A 23,613-nucleotide genomic window follows, 5' to 3' on the forward strand; every position below is an offset into this window, starting at 1 on the left:
TTAAAGCTTGTTCAAGTTTGATTTCAAGACAGGTTCAAGCCCGAAAAATTAATTGATTCAAACTATAATTAGAGCTTGACTCGAGCTCGAAATTAATTTTAGATCTTCTTTGGAGCTTGATTCGGGCTTCGCTCAGCTGGTCATTCAGCAGCACAAAGTACCGAATTGCCGCCTGGCCCAAACCATGGTTCTTATCCCGATCGATACATATTAATATATCCTAATATCTCAGCTGATACAATGTTAATTTGATCAATTGATGTTATTTAATGTGTTATCTATATCATATTATATAATTAAATGATAGAGAAATGTTAGCCAAGACTCACTGACACGAAAAAAAATTTTAGTTTTGCTAAAGATTTTGCATATGAGATAGTTTGATTAACTTTTAAATTAAAAAAATATATTATGAGCAAAAGATCATATGATGCCAAAATAATAAAAGGTTTTTTAAAATTAGAGTTTGGATAAAGTAGAAAGAGATTAGGATTGCTGGGTAAGAAGAATAGCAGGCAATCATAACCTGTCTAGAATTAGTAAGAGGACCAAGTTACGAGTGTGAAACAATTTCATGAAGAAACCTAATCAGAGGAGTAACAAAAATTGAAAAGTTAACCACAATTCCATAGGATATGGTGGACATGTAGATCGATTGAATTCAAGCTTGATAAGAGAACATATGAGTGCATCAATGGATAGATTCTATTTTTTGTTTCCTATGTTTCTCAACTCTCACTTAAAAGAATTGGACCAAATCAAGTGTAATATTTTCAGCAGGGGGTAACACAAGGGCATACAAATAGGGCTGGGCTAGGCCGACCATGCTGCTACCCTTATCTGGCCCAAGAAAGTGTTCGAGCCGAGCTTAGGCCCAAAATATTTTGGCAAATCCTAGAGCCTAACCCAAGTTATCCATTTGAGCTGAAAATAAGTCTGGCCCAAACCCAATTGAAGTTCTTGCTTCAGAGTAAATAAGCTAGCTAAAAATTAGACTTTCCACTATAACACATGTAAATAATACATAATATATTATTCTCAGCTAAACTAATTTTAATTTATTCTTTTTTTTCATTATTCTCTTTAAATAGCAACATATAAAAAAAAAACAAATTAATTCGGACTTGAATTCAGGCTCCATTTTGGGCCTTGTTCGAGCTCGGGCCGGGCCCAAGCGAACCCAATGACATATCCGAGCACAGCCCGAAAAACAAATAAACTCTATATTTAAGTCTAAATCCAATCTGAACCCTATAAGCCTTAGGCTGGCCCGATCCTATTTCCAGCCCTAAGTCCAGACAAGCAAAAAAAACCCTGCAAAATGATAAGCATGCAAATATCACCCTAGTTAATCCATCAGTCCTTAGGTTCAATCAGGCCTTTCATGCTAACAACAACCCAACTTTTCCTGAAAAAACAATACAAAGTATTTCATACTCAAATTGATAAGTTTTTCCCCCCATTTTCTGGATGGGGACAAACAAGTTCTGCATACACGCTGCCATCAGTATCAATCAACAAAGTACATTTGGAAATGTTAGAAAATGAAAGGCCATTACTTGCAGAGCAAGTGAATAAAAACAGAAAAAACTTCAGCCTTCCCAACAAATGGCGGTTTAGAAAGTTTTCAGCAAATTTTCCTTTATGGAAGTTTGATTTTTTATTCTGCAGGGAAAAGGAAACTGATCAAATTTTCCAAAACATCATCATCACTCCTTTCAACCTAATTTAACTTTTCAACTCATATGAAAGGCAAAAATGCATCCCTTGTTCATTTCTTCAATCTGGTTGTGCTCTCCACATTCAAGTCCTGAAGGTTCAACAACAGCTCATCAGAATTCAAGAACACCCGGTTAGCAGAATTTGCAATTGTATGTGCCACTTCCCTTGCAGCTTCAATCCGTCTTAAAGCCAAAAATGCTGGATTGCTTGCAATTGCCTGACCTATAAGCTCAGCACTCTTGGCCTCACCCTGATAACATAGTAGGCAAGAAAAAAATAAGTACAAATGGTTGAATAGGGAGAAGTCCACAAATATACTTCTGCTTATGAGAGATTATAACACATATATAGATCACCATGCCATCTGATTGCTCGAATACAAGAAAAAAACACAATCATAACATGCTCAAAAGAAAAGAATTTTTGAGATGCATGCCCATCAATGCTTTCTTTTATAAAACATAAAATCAGTTGTACCCAACTTCATAAAGCTCAATCCTATCCTGTGCTTTGTACATAAAACAACAGAATGCAAAAAAGGTGGCTGACCAGCCCAAGCATCACAGAGAAAATAGTAAATAATTAAAAATGGAAGGAACCTTGGCCTAAGAAACTGGATGATAGAATTATCATAATATCTTAGCAGTAGTCTGATAACCCTTTAATCTATTTGGGTTTTTCTCAACTACTCTGCAAGACCCAAAAGGGGAAAAAATGAAGAAATGAATGAGGAGAGAAAGGACTGCATCACAGGGATGCGCATGGATACTTCAGTGTTAGCCCTGTCATGGTCAAATCATGTGCAAGGATCTTCTCACAGTTAACCCATTATCATGTATAGATTGATACTGACTGACAAATTGACAAGTAGCCTAATATAGAGAGATAGGTACAATCTCATTTACAGGTAGTTCCTGACCATCAAAACGTAGAACTTTGCAACCAGTTGGTGCTGCTACATATTCACCAGCTGGGACCAGCAAGTGCCATACAAGTCACAACTGATATCTTGTACCAATTCTTTCCTAGGTCTTTCACAAATCAACAACTCAAATTGAAAAATCAAAAAAAAAAAAAAATCAAGAACCGTGGTCAGCAAAAAAAAAAACCTTAATGTTAAGGGCTCGGTCTATACTACCTATTGGTTGGACACAAGCGTGTAAAGAAGGCAGAAGATAGAGGCTCAATTTTAACAAATCCTGTATATGAGGCAACCAACTACAACGACAGTTGAAATAAGTATTTGAAACTTAGAAGACTGACATATTAAGTCAAGCTCACCTGCGCCCTAATAACAGCACTTCTCTTGTCCTGCTCAGCCTTTTCTACAACAAACTTGGCCCGCTCAGCTTCCTGTGCTGCCACCTGTTTAGCTTCAATTGCATGTGTAAACTCTTTCCCAAAGCTCAACGCTGTAATAGATACATCATCCAATGCAATATTGAAGTTTGCAGCCCTCTCAGTCAATACCTTCCTTATTTCTCTACTTACAGCCTGCAAGATATGATTAATTTCTTCAAGCAATTTTTTCATAAATTACATACTAATTAATTTTTTATGTATAATTACAATATAAACCATAACAAATTACAAGGTACAAAATAAATTTAAATGAGTTTGTTTCAAAATGCCTCTCTTTGTGTGATCAGCTGGCTGGCATTGTATTTTGCTACAACAGCCTTCAAAGTTTCGTGGATAATTGATGGCAGAACCCTTTCATTGTAATTCTCTCCAAGAGTACGGTATATCGTAGGCAAATGATCTGGCAAGGGTCGAGTAAGAACCCGAAGCCCGATTTTTACCTAAGCAAAAAGTACATGTTTCAGCAACCACAGTAGCAGAGATACTAAAAAGAGTAGGGAGAAAAGGTACTTTGACTTTGCAAAAGCCTAATAAATTAGTAGTTAAAGCACACACATGTAGATAAGACTGATTACATGTCAGTATGTAAACTCAAGCATAAATTGATGAAATTGCCATTTAGTTAAGATATTTTTCTTGATCAATCATGACACATTATTACCTACACATGTCCAACTAATATTTGGTTAAATCACGTGAATGAAGTTAGCAGTAACTAACACATGAAGAGGCAGTGTTAACGTTACAATCTCAACAAGAAAAAATTAAGATAGATATATGAGATAGAGAGGAGATAGAGAGATCATATGATACATGAAGCATTGAGAGAAGGCTAAGCAAACAGGGTAATCTTCATTAGCAACAAGATATATAACATAATTTGGATGTCCTCTGTCCTAAAAAACAATCCAACAGAAATATTCATAGATGTTGTTCCACCTGTTACTCCATCAAAAAACCAACATCAAAACCAAAATCAAGCAGATTTCGTATCAAATAAAATAAAGGGAAATTATCTTTTGTATTCATCTGTAATTCAGTATCCGCAAAAAATAAAATGTTTCAGGTTTTAAAAGGAATCAAACTAATCAAAGCTATTTAACAGGATAAAACAGTGTAAGTCTTGGCCATTGGCAAGAAAAAAAAACTGTAAACTTTGTTTAATAAAGTTTTAACTAGATCACAAATTTGCTAATGATCCAGAAAGCAGTGCTGGAGAGGAAGATGTGATGGTTGGGAGCTGGGATATTGTCACACTGTAAACATTCTAGAAAACAAAACCTTCTGTCGACTTTCAAATCTCAATGAAACACAGAAGCTCACCAAAATCAACATCAGTAAACACCACAGAACTCCCTGCTGAATGAGCCTGGATATGGATCAATACAGAACACTCACAAGCCACAAAATCCCTCAGCTGGGGAGGTCTTACAAAGAGCTTTAATCTCCATAGAACAGTTCCTAACCAGCTCATCAAGCCCCATATTGACATGAGCATTACCAAAGTTAAGCTTGAGAAAGGCACTCAAGGGTGACACCCAACATGCCCCAATGAAGTGTAAACTTTATCAACACTCACATGCAAAATTGTTCAACATTTATGTGCGTGTCAAATAGCTCAAAGTGGTTAGGTTTCAAACTCATCTCCAATTTAAGTTTATCTCTAATAAGTTGCTCTTCATCCCACATAAGCAAATTGATCATCAAGCAACAAATACCACTTCCATCATTTCTGAAAATAAATCCAATGTTTGTTCTAAGAATGCTAAGGCCATTGCACTATGTAGAACAAAGAGTCAAGATTGCAAGTTAATACGTGCATAACCTGCAGTACAATCATGAGTGCGTCTAATGGAATGAAGCATCACTACTCCAAAAAACAGTCCAAATTCGGTAGTTAAAGATTAGCAGCAGCCACATACCAATAAAATGTAGATTACACCAAGTTGTGATTCAAAAGTCAATTGTGTGGGTGTAAAGGAATTATACCATTTGCAGATCCCAACTACCAGAAGTGCTTTCCACAAGATGCGGACGGGCACGAACATCATATATGATAGGTCTCTCAAACCAGGGGATAATTAAATGAGTCCCTTCAGGGTAAACCTGCATATAATCTCTGTTTAGGTACTGTATCCAAAAATTATAAATACAAAGTCCACCACAACCATTCATTGTCAACTTTATAAATCCTCATCAGATACAATCCTGTTTCAGATAACAAACCAGAATGTAAATGCCGTTAAATACTCACGAATCCCAAAAAAAAAAAAAATCTTAAAAGAGAAATGCATACTAAAAAATATTTATATTTTGCCCACGACCATTATACAAACTTAACTATCATAAGAACCACTCGAAAAATCACCTAAAAAAAACCATTCACGCAGACACGCACGCCACACGCATCTATCTATCTATCTATGTACGTACGTACGTATGTATCTGTGAGTGTATACGAAAACAAGTACCATTTCATCATCCCATAATACATTATCAAACTTAGAAAGGGGTATTTTCTTCAAGCATTGGATAATACAGAAGCACGAATCAATCCAAAAATGCAAAACAATTCAGTAACGGACTCGATTCAATATTGAAAGCATTAAAAAAAAACAAAAAGAAAACATCTCAAAAATATAAAGGATTTCGAACCTTTTCCTTGATGCCATAGATGCGGTTGAAGACGATGGCCCGGTGGCCTCCATCGACGTTGTAGAGGCTGTTGAGGGCCGCGTAGACGCCGGCGCCCCCGACGAGCGCCACCTTGATGAGCGTCGCCGCCGAGCCGGCGCCGGGGATATTCGGAACCTTGGCGTTCTTAAAATTCATCTCTCGTCCTTCGCTCCACCTCAAACCCCTAAAAAATCCAAAGAAAAAGAGAAGATGCAGATCAAGAAATCGAGGGTTTGCGGTGAAATAGAGATCGAATTCCTACCGAGAGAGAGAATTTGGGAGGAGGAGGAGGAGGAGGAGAAGCGGCGGCGATGGGGTCGGTGGACTGTTTGGGTTTTAGGAAGGCGACGGTGTCCGCCTTCTCCTTGGTTTGGGGTTTTAGTAGGAGCAAGCGGGGTTTCGTTAAAACTGGGTAAAAAGAGATATGGATGGACGGCTTGGATTTGTTGGGTTTGGGGAGCTTGATCAAACGGCCACGAGTTGGGGTGCAATGATGTTATGGAATAACGACCATACCATAAAGTTGATGCAAAAAATCATCGTAGTCATCATACTACCTTTATATTTTATACTTGTTATGAATTGAAACATCCCTAATAATCACATACAAAATTTGCCACATCCGTTGTATATCAATACTATAATAAAATAATACCGGTACTTGGTTTTGTGCCCGTAAACTTTGGTTATATGTATCGCCTAAATTATAAATTATTGATAACTAATAAATTTTAAAGTTTAACTAACATGATCAACACATCTCTTATTGAAATGTTTACAAGGAGATCAAAGTATTTAAATCATGCTACTTAGCTTGTATCTAGCTTGTACCTTGCTCAAACCGAAAAATAGGTGAAAAGTTCAATTTGTGTTGGCAAAAAAATAGCTGAGAGTACCAATTCTAGCACTTCAAAACTAGTAACTCCTGCTAGCGACTCATTGGATTTGGGACCAAAATCTTTGGCTTAGATATTCTGTATCCAGGTTGGCTTTGGATCAAGAAAAACCTAAACCAGACCAGATCCATTTGAAGCTTGTAGTGCATGGCTCATCATTTATTATAAGATTGTTTACCATTTGTAAAGTTTGCTCCGCTATGAAAACAAAGCACCAAACACCTGGCAGCAGTAAAGTGTCAGATAAGTAGTATGGTAGCCAGAAAATGAAAGCAACCAAGAAATTTTTGAATGGCAAGCACTAATCTTCCAGGTCTTAATGCATCCTTGAAGCACAATGATTGATCTAACTTTCCGATTAAACCTGTAAATCATATCCTCGCACCTTTCTCACTGCTCATCTTATGTCAAGGTAGAAGCTATTCTCTCATGGCTATGTACAATCAACCCAATAACTTTCATCACAAAATAGATTCCTGATCTAGACATTTCAATTTTAATCCTATGAAGACAGTCTACAATACTAGAATGTCAATTTTGAGAGGCAAGTTCTTTATCTGAATATCTGAAATCAAGCATTGGATTTAAAAAAATGACCTTTGCTGCATTGCTGAATTTAATAGAATGACCCTATCACTTGGGATAAAATGTACCTCGGAGGAAACAAATTGCAGTTCAAAACAATTACAGAAGATATATTACAGACACCACCATAAAACCTCCACTGCACTCTGTCATGAGCACCTTGAAACTACTTTTCCTTTAAAAATTTCTCCATCCACCTTTATACAAAAAGGGCTTTGATTTTGGCGGACCAGTTTTGCTCTAAGGGAGCTGATGGCTGTTCTCTCTCTTTCTTCTAACTATTAACATAACTCTTCGTCTGGGAGCATTGCAGTCAGAAGGGAGTACTTGACCCGTAGGGAAATTTTACCCCTCTCCAAATGCAGCTTTGCACCTGAGACCACCCAGTAACCCGGTGAGTGCTGTGGGCCACGCGCCATTTCTGTTGTATCAACAAATTTAAGAAGCTTTGGGGTCTGCACTGGGACTGGCGGGCCACCAGGATACACCGCCGAGTTGATGTTCACATCTGCAGGGCGGGGTGGTGGCTTCTGGGCAGCCATTGAGAAGTGAGTGCTGATCAGTGTTGAGATGAGGCCAGATTTCTGGACCAAGTTTGGAGATCCTTCCCACTCGGGATTCTTGACCAGCGCAGCATTTAAAACTGTTGAGAAGTAGAGGCGGAGGAAGAGGACTTTCTTGAGCCCATGATGACTGACATGTAATTGTGCCCCGGTAACAAAGGAGGAATCATCTTCAGCCTCAATTGGTGCAGTGTAGACATGAGAAAAGTGTCTCCACTGAACTGGCTCGTAGTGCTTGCGTTCGTATGGTTCACGAGGGAAGTAACTGTCAGGGTTGTCCTGGAGCTGGAGGATTTGAGGAAGGGAGGAAAGATGTTGGAGATGAATCGCTAATCTGTTGCTCCGCTTCCCTTCTAGGTATAACCGAAGGCCAGTGACTGGCCTCTTGCCTACATCAACCTGCAACAAATATAAATTCAGAAGCAATGAAATATATTTTTAAAAAAAAATCCAAAATCATATGCCGGGACTGAAATAATGGAGGATCTTGGATAAGGACAATCTGATGAAAGTATCCACCATATGTCACACACTACATGCTGGCTTTCATATGAAAACATAAGTATTTTAACAGACTTTCTCTGATACATAAACAAAGAAGCTTATTTGTCAAATCTCAGACTGGCTACGCAGAGCCTACATTGCCATTCTAATAGATAATGACACATCTAAAATTTTTTACCCAAAATTGAAACAAGAAAGACAAGGAAACAGTGAAGAAACAAAATTAAGGTACTAATTTCAATAAAACTCAACCTGCAGTTGAACACTGACTGCTCCTGTGCAAAAACAATCTTGCTGAACATTGAGGAGAATTGAATGGGTGCTTCAAGAGATACAGTGAATGGTATGATCAAGCAATTGGATTCCTATTTTTGTTCTTAAGATTGGCATTTAAAAGAGAAAAATTAGTGGTCTACAAGATAGCGCACTGTCAATGTTTCTATTCAACAGAAAATAGCTAATCATGGAAGTTAGTAAACATGGGAGAATCTGATGGGATCATTCTGTAAACTAATATTGAGGATAGAATAAAAATGTAGGAGGTATATCCTGTATATTGATCGTAGAGAGAAAATATGACGTTTGGATGAGGTTTTAGTGGTATGAGTTGGAGTCGGACTCCAACTGCATCTGTAATCAGTATACAAGACATTGTAATTGGCCTGAAAAGTGCTTGATTAGGATTGCAGGATCAACCACCTCATGTTCCCTCCAATCTTTGCCTTTTATTGCCTCTTCTAAGATGACTGGATGGCCCCACTCCATATTGCCGCCTCTGTACAAGATATCATTGGGTATAATAGCCAAGCATCTTCCCTGGTTGACTACTTCCCTCTCTTCTTTCCTGTCAATACAACCTCCTTTCCTCGTCCTCCCCTAACCCCAGCAAACTCATGGTCCCCTCTTTCTTCTCATGGAGAGATTGAAGTTGACAACAATGAGAGGGTGGATACATCCAGTCTGGTGTCCTAGCAGGCTAGCAGCCAACTGCCAGAATGTGCAAAGAGCAAGCAATCTTTCCCGCTGCTATGCACAAACACACACAGAAAGCATGCAGCGGTGTCACAATGGCCAGGAGCACAACAATCAGGTCAGGCCAAGTGCACCCCAAGCCTGAGATATGCCTACCACTCCAGGCTTTGGCCACCAAATTAGACGCAAAATCAAGCCCAAGCCAGGACACAGAAGTTTGATCCTACCCTATGGTCCAATCCCACCGATCCCCAGAACTATTGGACATTCAGAAAACCCCTAACCCCACAAGATAACAGCATCATTTATGAAAGACCAAAGAAGTCTATTTAACAGCAACAATCTCACTCGTGTAGCGTGTTTGTGCATCAAAACATCCCCTTACGGCATTCACATGTTTACTTTGCTTAACCAGGGCTTGAAAGTCAGCCTAGCATAAACCTTGCATTCTTCAATGATTTGTAGAAGCATATGGGAGTTGATAATTACTACCAAGAACCTACAGTTTGATCAAATTGACTACTTACCATACTGCTGTTAACATAGAGCTTTGGACCCAGGAGCTTAAACTGTAGAGAAGAACTGCTCTGTTGTTTCCGCTGAGGACCAAGGGGAAGGTCACTGTAAACAGGTGCCCATTGTCTTGGCAATTGAAACTCCAAAAATTGATGAAGTTCCTCTATCGGTGGCTTATCTGAAATGAGGATGGGAATAATCATGAAAATCAAAACAAATTATATGGGTATTATAAGTAAGGTGCAATGACAAAAAGAAAACTCGGACAAATCAGAATTGAACATCATTAAATGTCAGGAAACTGTTTTTGCCTCTCCCATGATTGTAGAAAATGGATCAACCAGATGCCACCTGTTAAACCCTCCAATTGATTACAGCCCAAGTTATATGAAGAGGAATGGGGTGAAAACAGTAAATGCCTACTGCAGCACATTTCCCAAAGACTACAATGAACCGCAATCCACTCGATGAAACCAACCAATGATTAATTTTATGAAGAAAAGAAGTAATATTTAAAAATGGTAAAAGATGCTAATTTTTTTTTTTTAACTTTACATCTGACTAATTGACGATTGGTAGATACATAACTGAAAGGGTGGATGGCATGCAACTGGTTCAGAAAACTATAAAAGAAACTCATCTGTTGAGCATTCTCTAAGTGCAGAAGACCCTATGTCCTCTAGCCAGGTGGTGACAGCAGAGATAATCTTTTGATTCTTGAGGTATTATATCAGTTGAAATATGTACATGTTGATGAAAGTAATTCAAATCCATCAATGCAGCTTGTCTAACTGTAAAAGCAATGTGATCATTAAAGGAAGAAGCTTATACTTTTCGCATTCAATAAAACATTGTAGAAGTCCGTGGCTTGCAAAGTGCATGCACATGCACGCGCGTAAGGATACAACAAAGAAAAGGTCTGTGTACATTCCAAATAATAAATGAAAACATTTCATTTGTGCTGTTATCGAAAAACTGCTCATTTTCTTGACCACTTGATGCAACAAGTCCCTAAAATTATCAAAGTACTGTGTGGATACTCTATTTTGATTCCCCGCCAAGGATTTTGGCCCTAAAGCATAAGCATAACATAGTTATGCCCTAGGAACATCAAAGCTACCCCTCATATCTATGTACAAATACCTGGAGATGCAGCATACCATTAATTGTAATGTCCACATTATATACCAATCAACAAGCATTTAGGGTAACGTAAGCATTAGGTCAATTTAGAAGTAGTTTCATTATTGAGCTAGGAAACTTCTAGCAATATTAATGCTTGAACCGAATGAGTGCCAGTCAATTCAAGCTGAAGCAAAAGCATTGTCTTACATCCACCTCTAGGTTGATCTTATAAGACAACTGAAATGTAGATAAGATCAGTTCATACTTACATCGTAGGTATAAGTTAATGGCATGACTTAAGAATCCACTACCAGGAATTCCATTTAAGAGAGATGTGATTGGCAAAAAAGACATTGAGACAACATCCGGTTCAGATTGAACAGTGTTTAACCACTCATTATGAGATAAATCTTTATTATCTTTGCCTCCTCTCCGCCTGAATATTTTCATGATGTCCTGAAATTGAATAAATAAAATACAACAGATTATTTAGTGTGACTCTAACTGAAGGTTAAAGCTTTTTGACAAAAGCATAAAGAAAGTACCTCCTTCGAACAGTAAGAACATGATGGGCTGGCATCCGCAAACCGTAGCCGTTGCTCTCTGATATCAATCTGCGCTACAAAATATTAAATTGGTTCAGTGGAAGGAAAGAAGGTCCAAATATGCACTCTTCTAGTCTGATGCTGGATGATTAATATTGAGATTTGAGACCAAGAGTTGCAATTTTGCAACATCAACTTTAGTTACAAACTGGTGCGGCAAAATCAGCTACAATGGAAAATGCATATGCACCAGCTATTCTGTCAAAATACCTTTGTTTAACCTATACATACTTGGGAATTTATTCACCAGAAACATAGTACAAAGCTGAGACAATATTTGTAGCATAAAGACATGCTAAATTCTCCTGCATGCACTAGTGTATATATAGTTTACAACAAATGGTAGCAGGAATTCTCCATGAACTTCTGATATAGCCCAGGCAAATTGCGTAAAAAAAAGAAATGAATTTCATCTTTTCTTTCACAAAATGCAGCTACAAAGGATAACAAAAAGATAAAATTTAAATAATCATACAAAACTAAAGTAACAGGAAAACCCAATCACTATCAGTCTCTAGAGACATAAATATAAAAACAGATGACTGTTAAGACCGGCAGATTTTTTATTATCCCTCATCTGTTTAGCCATTATGTTTCTGTTCAATGCCCTCCCCAACCCTTAGACCCCCTACCCCCACCCCCCTTCTTCCTCTTCCTCTTCTCCTTACTTTTTTATCTTGTATGTAAGTATAAATTCAGCAATATAAATATAACCAGCAAGAAATGGTCACAGGAATACTAAGGTTCAACGATTAGCCTTGAATAGCAAATCCTTCTAGTTTTACTCTGGAAATTTGATACATGGACAAAATTACAAGTCAGTTCCACCAATGATAGTGAATTAAATGCTCATGTATTTTGCCACAGGATGATATACATGCAGTCATTTTGCTGTGCAATAATTGGTAAAAATGATTATAAAAAAAACTAAGGCCACGAATTCCCCTATGTATGTTACATTAGGCAGTACAAGACACGAGTCATTTTCCCAATTAAACAACTTGTCTCTTGCTTATAAGTCAGTTAGAAGGAAGGAATATGACCTTGCATTCACACATAAACATACAAATGTTATTTTGTCCTGTTGCCTAAGTACCTCAGTTTAGATACAACTACAATGTTTTTTTAATATTTTGGTATATTAGAAGTCAAAACCTATAAAAAAAAAGGTATGCGCTAACATAACTTTGTCAGATAATATGAGCTGCTTTTAGTTTTGTTCCCTTCTTTGATTGGGTGATCTATCTGCCAGTAACATAGAGAAGCATCCTATCTTGCCATCTTAGATTACTCCTGTTCTTTTTACCAAATATATCAAGCATTCATTCCCCGAAGCTGACATTAACTTGAAAACACAAAAAAGGATTTTTCATAATCAATAAGAAACACCTTATCCTGCCCATATGCTTCTTTAGAATTCCCATAGTATTGTCCGTTTACATCAAGAAATCTCCTATCTGCCCACTCCTTCAACATTTCCTGAACTTCAACAGGTTGGAGGCTTGATGAGTGCTGTTGTCTCACACAAATTACATCCTTTCCTCCCATCTTCACACCAACAACAATATGAGTACCAAAGTTTAAAATAAACCTGGAATTACAAACAAAGCCCATCAAAACTTGCAAATTTACACAGAGATTAAACAAAAAGGAGTGCGATATTCATCAAGCAGGTAGCTATGGATATTCCTCAACATGTAATGAAAGATTAAGGTATTGAGCATCACAATACAAAGCCTTCATGAAGAAAAGACAAATTCTGATACTGATGCATTAGGATGAGGATAATGCTACACTAACTCTTAGAAAATAAATATAAGAAAAAAGTGTATTAAATATTGGGGAACTTTGATATATCAAATCATAACAATCAACGAAGTTCTTGAAATCAAATATATGCTACCCAAAACAAAACCCAGTAGAAATTTGTCGGCTAGATTTAAGACGGTCTAAATTTTTTTCAAAAAAATATGCTCAAGTTTAACCAGAAAAAAGGATAAGCACCAAAACCTAAAGGTCACCATGGATATGAATGCTAAAACACTGCAGTATCCTAGTTTCTAACTTCTTAACTACAGAAACAGAAAACTCTGCAGTTGGTCAGATAAATCAAGGAACATACAATGCAATTGGACATGGTCCTAGCATTGTTACTTGTACACACGAACACTTGTCAAGTGTCCAATTGTCTAAAAGAGTCTGACAGGGCAATCTTCTAGAAATTGGCACAAGGACACATCTATATCTTATTTTATGTAATTATATGTATGCATAACTAAACATGTACTATTGTATTCATATAATGAATGATGTGCTAGACCTATGCTTCATAAGTTCATAAAATTTGATAAAACAGGAGCTAATTATTATGTTAGACTGGATAACTTTCATATAGAAGTGCCCAAAGTAGATATTTTAACGATGATGGCATCATATTATGATGGTATGAAGCATCAAGGAGTGTCATAATGTGTCCCAAGTGTCTAAGTGTCTGAACATGAAAGAACCTAAACTTTTGACGGTCACAACACTAGGACTTGGACAATCTCGTATGGAGTCTGTCTTTTCATTTAAATCAAGTGAATATCTGACCTTGCCAAAGCAGCAGGGTCCCATGTTGATGGAACAGCTTGCTTAACATGGTCACGAAGTACAATTTGAGATTTTGACAACGCAACAGTGTAAAGGGCAATGAACCATCCATCCAATGCGAGAGATTTGGTATTTGCTGCATCTTTCTGCCAACAACCTGAGAATTCAAACATATTGTTGAAAAGGCCTGAGGGAATTTTTCCAGATAAAGACAGCTCCTGGTTGAATTGCTCTGACATCTGCACAAAATTTCATAAAAATCAAGAGTGAGAAACTATAAATTCTTTAAACAATTACAACAGAAAATATATAAAGTTTGCTTTTCATACAGGCATTCATCTTCCTATATTAAGGAACATAGGGAGAGGAGGAGTTCGACAAAATGGTTCGTCTGCCAATCCCTCAATCAACCAGAACAATTGGCATGGAAGCACTTTGAACACATGAAATAAAATCCTTAAATGTGCTTCTGTGGAAATACCTCCTATACTTATAGTGTTATAATATATCTCACCGAGGATACTGAAAGCAAGATCTCTAGATATCAGTTACTTCAAAAGCCAGGACTAACAAAAACCAAGCCAGAGAATGGCATGGCTTCTTTTAAGACAGAAAACTTATTCTTCAGAAGACAATCCAAGAGATCCCATTAAGAGGAAATGACAAAAACCAAAAACCAAAAACCAAAAAATGAATAACTGCTCTCACAAAAGCTTTTAAAATGTCGGAATAAACTCAAAATTAATTGCTTCAGGTTACTTGCAGGTAATATTGGTTTAAAAAAATCCATCCATATCCATCATAATTCTTGCAATTGAGCCCACCGGTTAATTGATACTGCCATATATGTGTCTCTACTCTCCATACACAACAGATGTTGATACATTCTTCATCCAGCTTGCAAAAAGATGGGGGGGGAAAGCAATTTGTAGTTTTGGTTTTTCCACGTAATATGGCCAGAGCTCTATAACAAAGGAGATAGGAGGGTTCTATAGAACTTGTGTTTATATTCTGATTTTTTGGTGTCTAGAGATACATCAGGTTCACTCTTTGATTGTTTGAAAAATGCTAGTTTACTATTGAGAGAGCAATCAGTCCGGTGAACTCTCTCTCTCTCTCTCTCACACACACACACACACCCCTCTAGCAACCTTCTGCTCCTTTTACCAACTTGTTACAGGTTTTAAAATTTTCATGGATACTTTCTACTTGATCTAATGAAACAAAAACCACATTTTTCCCCTCCTCTATATAGGACATGCCTCATCCATCCTCGGAGGCATCTCCTCCTTAACTTAGATCCTTATCTATTCTCCCTTCTAAGGTTCACCGTACTGGTCAGTACCATACCGTACCAGATATACAGTACCATATCATACCAGTACCGAACCGGCAATCTCGTATCGTACCAACATTCAGTACACCCCGTCATCTCGTATCGTACCATATACCAATATAGTAATAGAATGGTACCAGTATGGGGTCTGATACCGAAATGACGTAGCTATTTATTCCAAAAACTTAAATTATACTCTATATTTAACCGAATTCGAATCTTCCAAGTTAATTTTCTAATGCATCCACTTTGGCAAAACACAAATCAATATAACCCGATAAATTCACAAGTACATTGACAGCTTCAAACTCAAGACCAAGTAGTTCGGGTTATGCAAATTTGACCACCCAAAACAGAAATCATTATTCACATGATAAAATGGTTTTGCTTACAGAAAACAAGTGGAGCAATAGCTCTCAACCTACCCCTTTTTCGGATAAGCACAAACAAGCTTTTCAGGAAACTGCAGCGAAAGAAACCTTAGAGTGGGTTATCAAACAAAGAAATAAACAGAACAATTGTAAGAGACAAAAGAGAATAAGAGGAAGCAACAAAACAACTAACACCATACGTTGCGGCACATAGCTTATTGTCCAATCAAAAATGCAGGCTGGTTCTTAGAAGTAAGGAATGGAAGTGTAGCTAGGAGCAAAAATAAGATTCAGACGAAGGGCCAATAAATTTCATTTTCACAACAGATAAAGTGGCGAAGGGAACAACATGAGAGTGAGTGGGAACATGGTTCAAGAATGAATTAAACAACAAAATTAACATTAATCAGACTACAACCAGGATGTGGTAAGTTTGATAGATTAAAAAAGGAATTGTCAACAAGGAGATAACATTACAAATGTATGTCTCTTTAGCATATAGTTCTTGAATAATTTTATGATTCTTTGCCTCAGAAATGGTTATATTACAGGTACACTGAGACAAGTAGCCTAGCTTATTTTTTTTAGAAACTTTGAAACTACAGATGATTTTGACATCTTTCATGTACAAAATTGCAGTTGAGATTAGAAACTTTGACAGGCAAAGTTTGGATCAATCTTACCCAAAATTTCCACAAAGCTTAACCTGACCTAGCCTGAAATAATGCAAAATCAGGGTCAAGGATAGCTTGGGAGCATCCCTATTTTGAAATCCCCTTATCTTGTAACTCCCATTTATACTTAGACACCATAACTGACTTTCAAATAACTGAAGATATACAATAATGCAAGGCAGTTCTAACAATCCTGTTAAGAATACTGGCCTATTAAAAAAATTCTCCAGGTCTGGCACATCACCAATTTAACCATTCAAGGCTCAGGTTTTGTTCCACGTTCAAAATACCAGTATGAAGTTGTTGATGAAACTACCAAGTACCATGGTTGTACAACCCGCATGTTTAGCCTAATACAGCCAAAATGGTATGACTAGCTTGATTTGCATTATACTTAGGCTCCTAAGAGCACCTCTTCCTCCAATCTTCCCCTTAATTTTTCACTTTGGGGCTTCTCTTTGAATAGGTAGCTTCTCTTCCTGTTTATCTTTCAGCCCCCGCCCCCCCGCCCCCTCCCTCGTCTCCCCACCCCACCAGCACCCTTTTTTTTTTCTTTCTTTCTTGATCTGTAACATACAAGTTTTATAGACATGCAAAATGCAGATATCCAAGATAATTAACACTCAGTCAGCACATAAAGAGAGATTGCTCAGGCGGCATGAGGTAACCATTAGGCATGGCCAAGTAGGAATAGATCTACTGTACTTCTGTAATATTGTGTTTTGGATAATAATGTGCATAGCTGAGTGCATAAATCACAAAGTATAGGGAACTGAGCACATTATGAAGATGTTGACAACAAGGCAATGGAGAACCTTGTTGTTTTGACATAGTGAAATTACAACAACTTGTGATCCTTATATGGAGAGGGTTTTGCATCCCATGGAAGAGGTTGCATGTCTTCATTATGGTTTGATCTTGTACTGGCCCCCAACAGAAAGAGGAGGAATGGAACTGGCAAACCCAATTTTGCACCTCTCCAACACCGAACACTAATGTCATAAATTTACATATAGTCAACATGCAACATATATAATTCTGACATATTTGCCAAATAAGAAGTCCTACAAGCAGCATAAACAAAAGTAGCCTTCATTATTCCATATCTCACCATACAGTTTTCCAACAGTGATTAGTGTCTTATAATTTGGAATATGGCACATATTACATATACTGCAAGATCATATCTTTTTCCTTACCGCTAATACATGTAGCTTCATCAGGCATATACATGTAAACCAAACCAACGCAAGCAATGTAACGAACGAAGGAAGCAAAGAATACCTGTTGGAAAGACAAAACATCAGTCCTGAACCGCATCCTTTCTCCTTTATCACACTTGATCGATTTTGGAACATTCGGGATACACAATCCACCAGGAAGAACAACATCCTGAACCTGATCATGGTCTAATTCAATCAAGCATGGATCCGGGATTTCCCTCTTGCAGTACTTTAGCCGGATATCTGCCGCTATGTCGTACCCTAACCCAATCGAACCGATTGCCGTCTCGGCAGCTTTCGATGGCAGGCCCTTAAGCGCCATTCTTGGACTTCAGAGAGCAAATCAAGAATGTAATTTTACTAAACTTCTCGGTGCATGAGCCTAGAAGTATCCAACATTCACAAAAATCATGTGCCCGTCTTCAAAAAAAAAAAAAAAAATCGAGATCAGTGTTCAAATACCTTCTATCAAGAAGAACAAATTCAATTTTTCTACCGATATTATTGAGATCAGTCGCAGGAACCCTAGTTTTCTGAAATTTTCCCAAAGCGTCAGCTCAAATCTTTAAGCAAGTATTAAATCTCCATCTTTGGAGATGGAAAAGAATAAAGAAAATAAAAGATTTACCAAATCTTCAACTAACCAAAGATCTCGCAATCAGTTGGTTAACCAAACCTTCTAAACTCAGCTACGATCCATCAAAGAACGCCTACTAAATCCCAGCTCGGGTAGCTTGAAACTAATCTCTTAGAGCACTAGATCTTCTAAAGATCTTCTACTAAGCTGCTCAAAACCCTAGATTTCCTGCCTTCGCTTCTCCGAAATTTCGCAGCCGAACCTTTTTCGCTACGTCTTTACCCTGTCTTTTATTCTATCGAAAGAATATGACGTACGGCGGCACTGTTGACTTCGACGCCGCGTGATTTTTTTATGTACGTCTCTAGAAAATAAATATATTTTTTTATTAATTAAATGAAGCAGGTGATGGTAATTTGGCGCTCCATATCATCGCATCATTATAAAAACGAACGGCTCCTGATACACGGTATGCGCAGCCATATGATCGCATCCAGTGTTTCACGTAATAATTTTTTTTTCATTGTTGTTGGCTTTTCTTTTCTTTTCTCTTTTTTTTTTTTTTTTTTTTTTTTTTTTTTTTTTTTTTTTTTTTTTTTTAAGTACAACGGTGCTCCATACCCATTGAAAGTAGGTGCAGCCAACAAAATCCAAAACAAAAAAAGATTGACGATAGAAGGTAACTCGGTCAATAAAATCACACTCTATCAAAAGTCTGACATGTGGTAGAACAATGTCATCCCGCCAGCAGCGCTGCACCGACTCTGAATCCACTCGATCATCGTAGCCGAGTCTTCCTCGAAGAGGATATGGTCTGCACCTAGAACAAACCTCACATAGATGATGCCCTTCTATAGGTCGGTACTGATGAGAGAAGTATCTAAGATCTGCCGATCTCCAACTGCCATCAGTCTGACACCGTGGTCTTTAAAAATAAATCCTAGTTATCATTCATTTTAATTAGTTCTAGCTTTTTTTATTTTTATAAAATAAAAGATTAATTTCTATGCGGTTCTACTACCTTTTCGTTTGACACAACTAAATAAACATTCAATATTGGTGATAATTATTAAGCATTGTGGAGTTCCACTTTTTTTCCTAAAAACTATAATCAAATTGAAAAATAAAAATCACCATTAAAATACTATTATACTGAGATAATTTGGTTCTACGATATTGTTTTTCAAAAATATTATAACATGAAACAAGCATTATCTCACCATTAAAATAGAATTCTTGTTTACTTAATTGTGACGATCTTGAACACGTTTGAATGTTCGAAAAATAGAATCCTTGTCTACTTAATTGTGATGCTCCTGAACACATTCGGATGTTCGAAAAATCATGATATTTTATATTTTCAAAACTTCTTTATCATGTTTTCTGTAATATGAAATAATTAGTTGTATAATAAAATTTATACCTAACTTCAAAATCATATTCTTTGCTTGTTTTTGACTTCAAATGAATCAATTTTTTTTTAAAAAGTATAACAAGCAAACATCATCTAAAAATTATTAATTTATTGAATGATTCTGCACCTGTTGAGTCCAACCTCACATGTTTCTTACTCCATGTGAATGGATCTAAAAGAATTGTCCAATAAAAACAGCTTTGAAAGATGCTGAAAGCTTGTGACTGCCGAAAGCGCTGAGCTACTTCCTCCAAATGAAAGTAGCATTGAAAGCCCTCTTGATGGTGTAAAGGCAATTCATGGATTTTTTTTTTTTTTTTTTTTTTTTTTTGCTGAAATAGGCAATTCATGGATTGGAAAATATAGTGTGGATACAAAACCCAGTCAAACCAATCATTGTCATCACATCAAGGCATCCCACAACCATCCCTTTCAATCCTAGCAAGAGGACTGCAGAGTCCTGTCTAACCCAAGATTTGGGCACCCAATGTCACCCATTAATTGGTGGGCTTGTCTGAGTCATTCAAATTTCTCTGCCTTTTCTCAATTTTGACCGTTCATTTTTTTCATTATTTCGGTTCACATTCTATAAATATGACCAATAAAATTAAAAAACAAAAAAAAAACCAAACATTCTGGTCAAACAGATACAGGTATACTTTCTTTTCATTTCAAAATTATCTTCTTGAAAAAGAATTGATTGCTGATTGACTAAGTTCAAATGAGACTATGTAGGCATCTAATGTGCACTAATTTCACACGCAATCTTCTTACCGAGTCCAAATTCATACTCTTTTTAGGCCTTCAATATCGCGCGCAAATTCATACTCTTTTTAGGCCTTCAATATCGCGCGTCACATATGTCAAGTTCCATGATCCAAAGTCGAATCATTAATTGGACCCACGCGTAAACTCCAAAGTGGGACCCATGTCTGTCCGGTCAACTTGCAACGTTCTGGTAGTGCCTTCTGCGTGGGGGTGGTTTCTTCCCCACTTCACATGTTCCCACTTCTCTCAGCGACCTATTCCCTTTGGAGACTTTTTGTTTTCTCAGAACAAATATATATATAAATATTTTTTTAAAAAGATCATAGATTTAAGTATATATTGCATAGAAAAATAATTATTGTATATTTGGTTGACGATAAAAAAAAAGGCAAATATTTACTTTTCTAAAAAAATTAGGTAAAATATCCATTATACTTTTAATAAAAAAATATTTATAAATTTTTTTTAAGCTTATTTGTTAGACAATCATCCAGACGGTCTTGCTTGAATAATTGAAGACATTATCTTCATATAAAAAGACGCCCTAAATTTTGGAATTCTTCTTCTCTATTAGATTATTTACTTTTTCTTCTGAAAACACTAGAAGTCGATGTTTTGCTGGAAAGAGGCACTGGAGAAAGTCTCTTCTTTACCCATTGCTGAAAAGCTTAAGGTGATCAGATTGGCTTTCTCTATCTCATAGTTGGAGGACGTAAGGATCTTGCCGTTGTTTAAGGATAGCTTTGGGAAGAGAGGGGGAACGAGTCAGCAAGCTAGCCGTCAATCATCCCACCATGTCGCAACTTCATCATCCCCTGAGTCACAGGCAGTCCTACGACAGGATTGGAAAATGAAGCCAGTTGTACGAGTCTGCCCTTCCAGCAAAGAAGCCACTTTAGAAAGAAATCGTCCTAGGCGAAGAGAAAGAAGAAAGAAGAAGGATGACGTTAAATTAAAAGAAAGAACAAATTTTAAAAAAATTAATTTTTAAGTATATGATACCTTAAAAAATGATTATCATATATTTGATTGACAATAGAAAAATGGCAATCATTTACTTTTCTAAGAAAACGATATAAAATACCCATCAAATTTTTAATTAAAAAAATTATTTTAATTCACAATCGATTGAAATTGGATTTTTTTTATAAAAAGTATAAAAATCTAATTTTTATAGAAAATATACTCCAACCAAGCAATTTTTTATTTTTTTATTGATCACATTTTTTTCCTCCCTTTGCAAAATATTTCTGATCCGAGTCCACCGGAAAGCATTCTGTCTCATCTCAATCGCTCAAGATTCCAAAATACGACAATCCTTGACCAATGTTTTTCTGAACTCAATTACAGGTGATCCCAGCTCCATGTTCAAGTCATCAAAAGAGGATTCCAATCGCATGTACCGGTTTCCAATTCGCTCATCACTACGTACGTCAATTGCTATTACATCTAAGATTCATCAAAAATCTTTGGGAACATCGTACGGCACAAAGATCTGTTCGTATCGAACTCCGTGATTTGTGCATACGCTCATCATGGGCATGGGAGGGAATGGAATCAATGTCTACGAGCAAATTAGATCTTCTGGAATGAAACCCAAAGATGCCAACTTTTTTTTTTTTGTTTTTCCAGCACTTCTCTCTCCTCTCTTCCTGTAGCCGTGCAGGTTTTGATCTCAGAAGCATGTTACCAGTTAAAATTAGAAGAGCGTGGGATCCAGTTGATACAAATTACGCCAGGCTTTTCATATGATCCGACAGAGCTGAGTTACTCCCTCAATTGGGTATTTATATGTATCAACCTTACGGGGCTTCTCTTCTTTTAGTCTTGCTAGTTTTATTGGGATTTATATCCCAATTTTATTTTTTTGTATCCACTTCCATGATTTAAAGAGCTAAAATAGTGATAATCTAACTCCGATTTTAGTTTTTCTTTCTTATGTTTTTTTAACTTTTACCGGTGTATTCTTTTCTTTTTTTTTGAATCTCTAAGATTAAGAGTTTTTTTTTTAAAAAAAAATGGTGCTTTCCTTTTTCCGTTGTTTCCCGTTTGGTTTAACTCTAAATTGTGATATTTTTTAAAAAAAATCAGAACGTTTTTTTAGGTTGATTTAGTAGTTTATGACAAAACTGCTTTTTCTCTTGTTTTTTCGGGCAAGATTAAATTCAGTTAAAAAGCTTCTACTATGTGATTTTTAATGTAAAAATTTAAAATATTATTTTGCTCTATAGGGGAGCATGTTTTGCTCTATTAATTTTTAATATATATTTTAATTTATGTAAATCAATATCAATAGGATAGATTCTTGATTTAAACATTTTTTTATTTATTTTAGCATGCTAGGAAAACTATCCAATTTTATGTTCACGTGATATATATACTAAAACTACCAAGATTTATAATTTCCCATCTATAGATATTTTCAATAGTATGGACTATGATTAATAGTGTGGATCTACAATTTGGATATCCATTGATAGAAGTAGATACTTCTTCTCTGGATATCAAAGTACTCTTAATGTTCAAGTTTTAAATTCAATTTAATCCATAATAGTATTATTTTTTATTCAACAAATAATTATTATTAACAGAGTTTTATTGGAGGATCAAATGCTGATATAACAAATTTTGAAGAAGACGAACTTTCACTGAATCTGAGCGTGTCATTGAAGTATATGTGAAAAAAAACTTGAGTTGCGTACATGAATGTGGAGACAAAAAAAGGTAAAACCAAGTTAAAACAGCAATCTTCTTGCATGAAGTTTTAACCAAGATCTTTCTATATCTTGTTTATCTATAAGACTGTCTTCCAAGATTCCAATTATTATGTTAAATAAGTTGTTTTTTGCCAAAAAAAACAACTTATTTGTTTTGTAGTTTTGCTACATAACTATCACTTGATAGTCTTTCAAAATTATCTATTATTTGGATGTTACTAAAAGGAATCAAAAATTCAACACCCATAAAAACACATATGTAACACTTATACATTCCTTTTTGATATGCCACCATCACTCCTACCAAATACCAACATAAAAAATCTTCACTTTGTTCTGATTTCCTCTTAATATGGCAATCTTTGCTCTGCAATTGTGTGTCTATCTTCTAAAGGCTCATGTTCCAAGTAAAGGT

General features: G+C 36.4%; 2 protein-coding genes across 11 annotated transcripts; both read right to left on the reverse strand.

Moving 5' to 3' along the window:
• Window positions 1-1,420: 1,420 nt before the first annotated feature.
• Window positions 1,421-6,174, reverse strand: LOC103711059 (prohibitin-1, mitochondrial-like). Of its 2 annotated transcripts, XM_008797032.3 has the most exons (6): window positions 6,023-6,174; window positions 5,740-5,944; window positions 5,074-5,190; window positions 3,354-3,524; window positions 3,004-3,216; window positions 1,421-1,972 (listed from the first exon to the last, which is right to left on the reverse strand). In XM_008797032.3, exons 2-6 carry the CDS (start codon window positions 5,914-5,916, stop codon window positions 1,772-1,774), a joined length of 879 nt encoding a protein of 292 aa, XP_008795254.1. In that variant the 5' UTR covers window positions 5,917-5,944; window positions 6,023-6,174; the 3' UTR covers window positions 1,421-1,771. The 2 variants fall into 2 exon arrangements, with proteins under 2 accessions (XP_008795254.1, XP_026662039.1); XM_026806238.2 differs by having other exon boundaries at window positions 5,740-6,139.
• A 1,064-nt stretch (window positions 6,175-7,238) lies between these two features.
• On the reverse strand, window positions 7,239-18,582 carry LOC103711060 (MACPF domain-containing protein At4g24290-like). 9 transcript variants are annotated; one of them, XM_026806236.2, is made up of 9 exons: window positions 18,367-18,582; window positions 18,185-18,255; window positions 17,784-18,051; window positions 14,119-14,357; window positions 12,916-13,117; window positions 11,467-11,535; window positions 11,191-11,377; window positions 9,808-9,974; window positions 7,239-8,203 (listed from the first exon to the last, which is right to left on the reverse strand). In XM_026806236.2, exons 3-9 carry the CDS (start codon window positions 18,042-18,044, stop codon window positions 7,523-7,525), a joined length of 1,806 nt encoding a protein of 601 aa, XP_026662037.2. In that variant the 5' UTR covers window positions 18,045-18,051; window positions 18,185-18,255; window positions 18,367-18,582; the 3' UTR covers window positions 7,239-7,522. The 9 variants fall into 9 exon arrangements, with proteins under 9 accessions (XP_026662037.2, XP_026662036.2, XP_008795262.2 ...); XM_026806235.2 differs by having other exon boundaries at window positions 17,784-18,104; XM_008797040.4 differs by having other exon boundaries at window positions 18,351-18,582.
• Between the last annotated feature and the right edge of the window lie 5,031 nt (window positions 18,583-23,613).

The sequence above is a fragment of the Phoenix dactylifera genome, chromosome 10 (genome assembly GCF_009389715.1).
Source record: "Phoenix dactylifera cultivar Barhee BC4 chromosome 10, palm_55x_up_171113_PBpolish2nd_filt_p, whole genome shotgun sequence".
Classification (NCBI taxonomy): Eukaryota; Viridiplantae; Streptophyta; class Magnoliopsida; order Arecales; family Arecaceae; genus Phoenix; species Phoenix dactylifera.

What these genes read in the sequence shown, in the direction of transcription:
- LOC103711059 (XM_008797032.3), bottom strand. Translation starts at nt 5,916, where the DNA reads ATGAATTTTAAGAACGCCAAGGTTCCGAATATCCCCGGCGCCGGCTCG. An exon ending in GTAGTTGGGATCTGCAAATG is followed by an intron (nt 3,525 to 5,073) that starts GTATAATTCCTT and finishes CTTTTTGCTTAG; the next exon opens with GTAAAAATCGGGCTTCGGGT. An exon ending in AGCTGATCACACAAAGAGAG is followed by an intron (nt 3,217 to 3,353) that starts GCATTTTGAAAC and finishes CATATCTTGCAG; the next exon opens with GCTGTAAGTAGAGAAATAAG.
- LOC103711060 (XM_008797037.4), bottom strand. Translation starts at nt 18,044, where the DNA reads ATGGCGCTTAAGGGCCTGCCATCGAAAGCTGCCGAGACGGCAATCGGT. An exon ending in AAGCATATGGGCAGGATAAG is followed by an intron (nt 11,536 to 12,915) that starts GTGTTTCTTATT and finishes TTTGTAGCGCAG; the next exon opens with ATTGATATCAGAGAGCAACG. An exon ending in GTTCTTACTGTTCGAAGGAG is followed by an intron (nt 11,378 to 11,466) that starts GTACTTTCTTTA and finishes ATTCAATTTCAG; the next exon opens with GACATCATGAAAATATTCAG.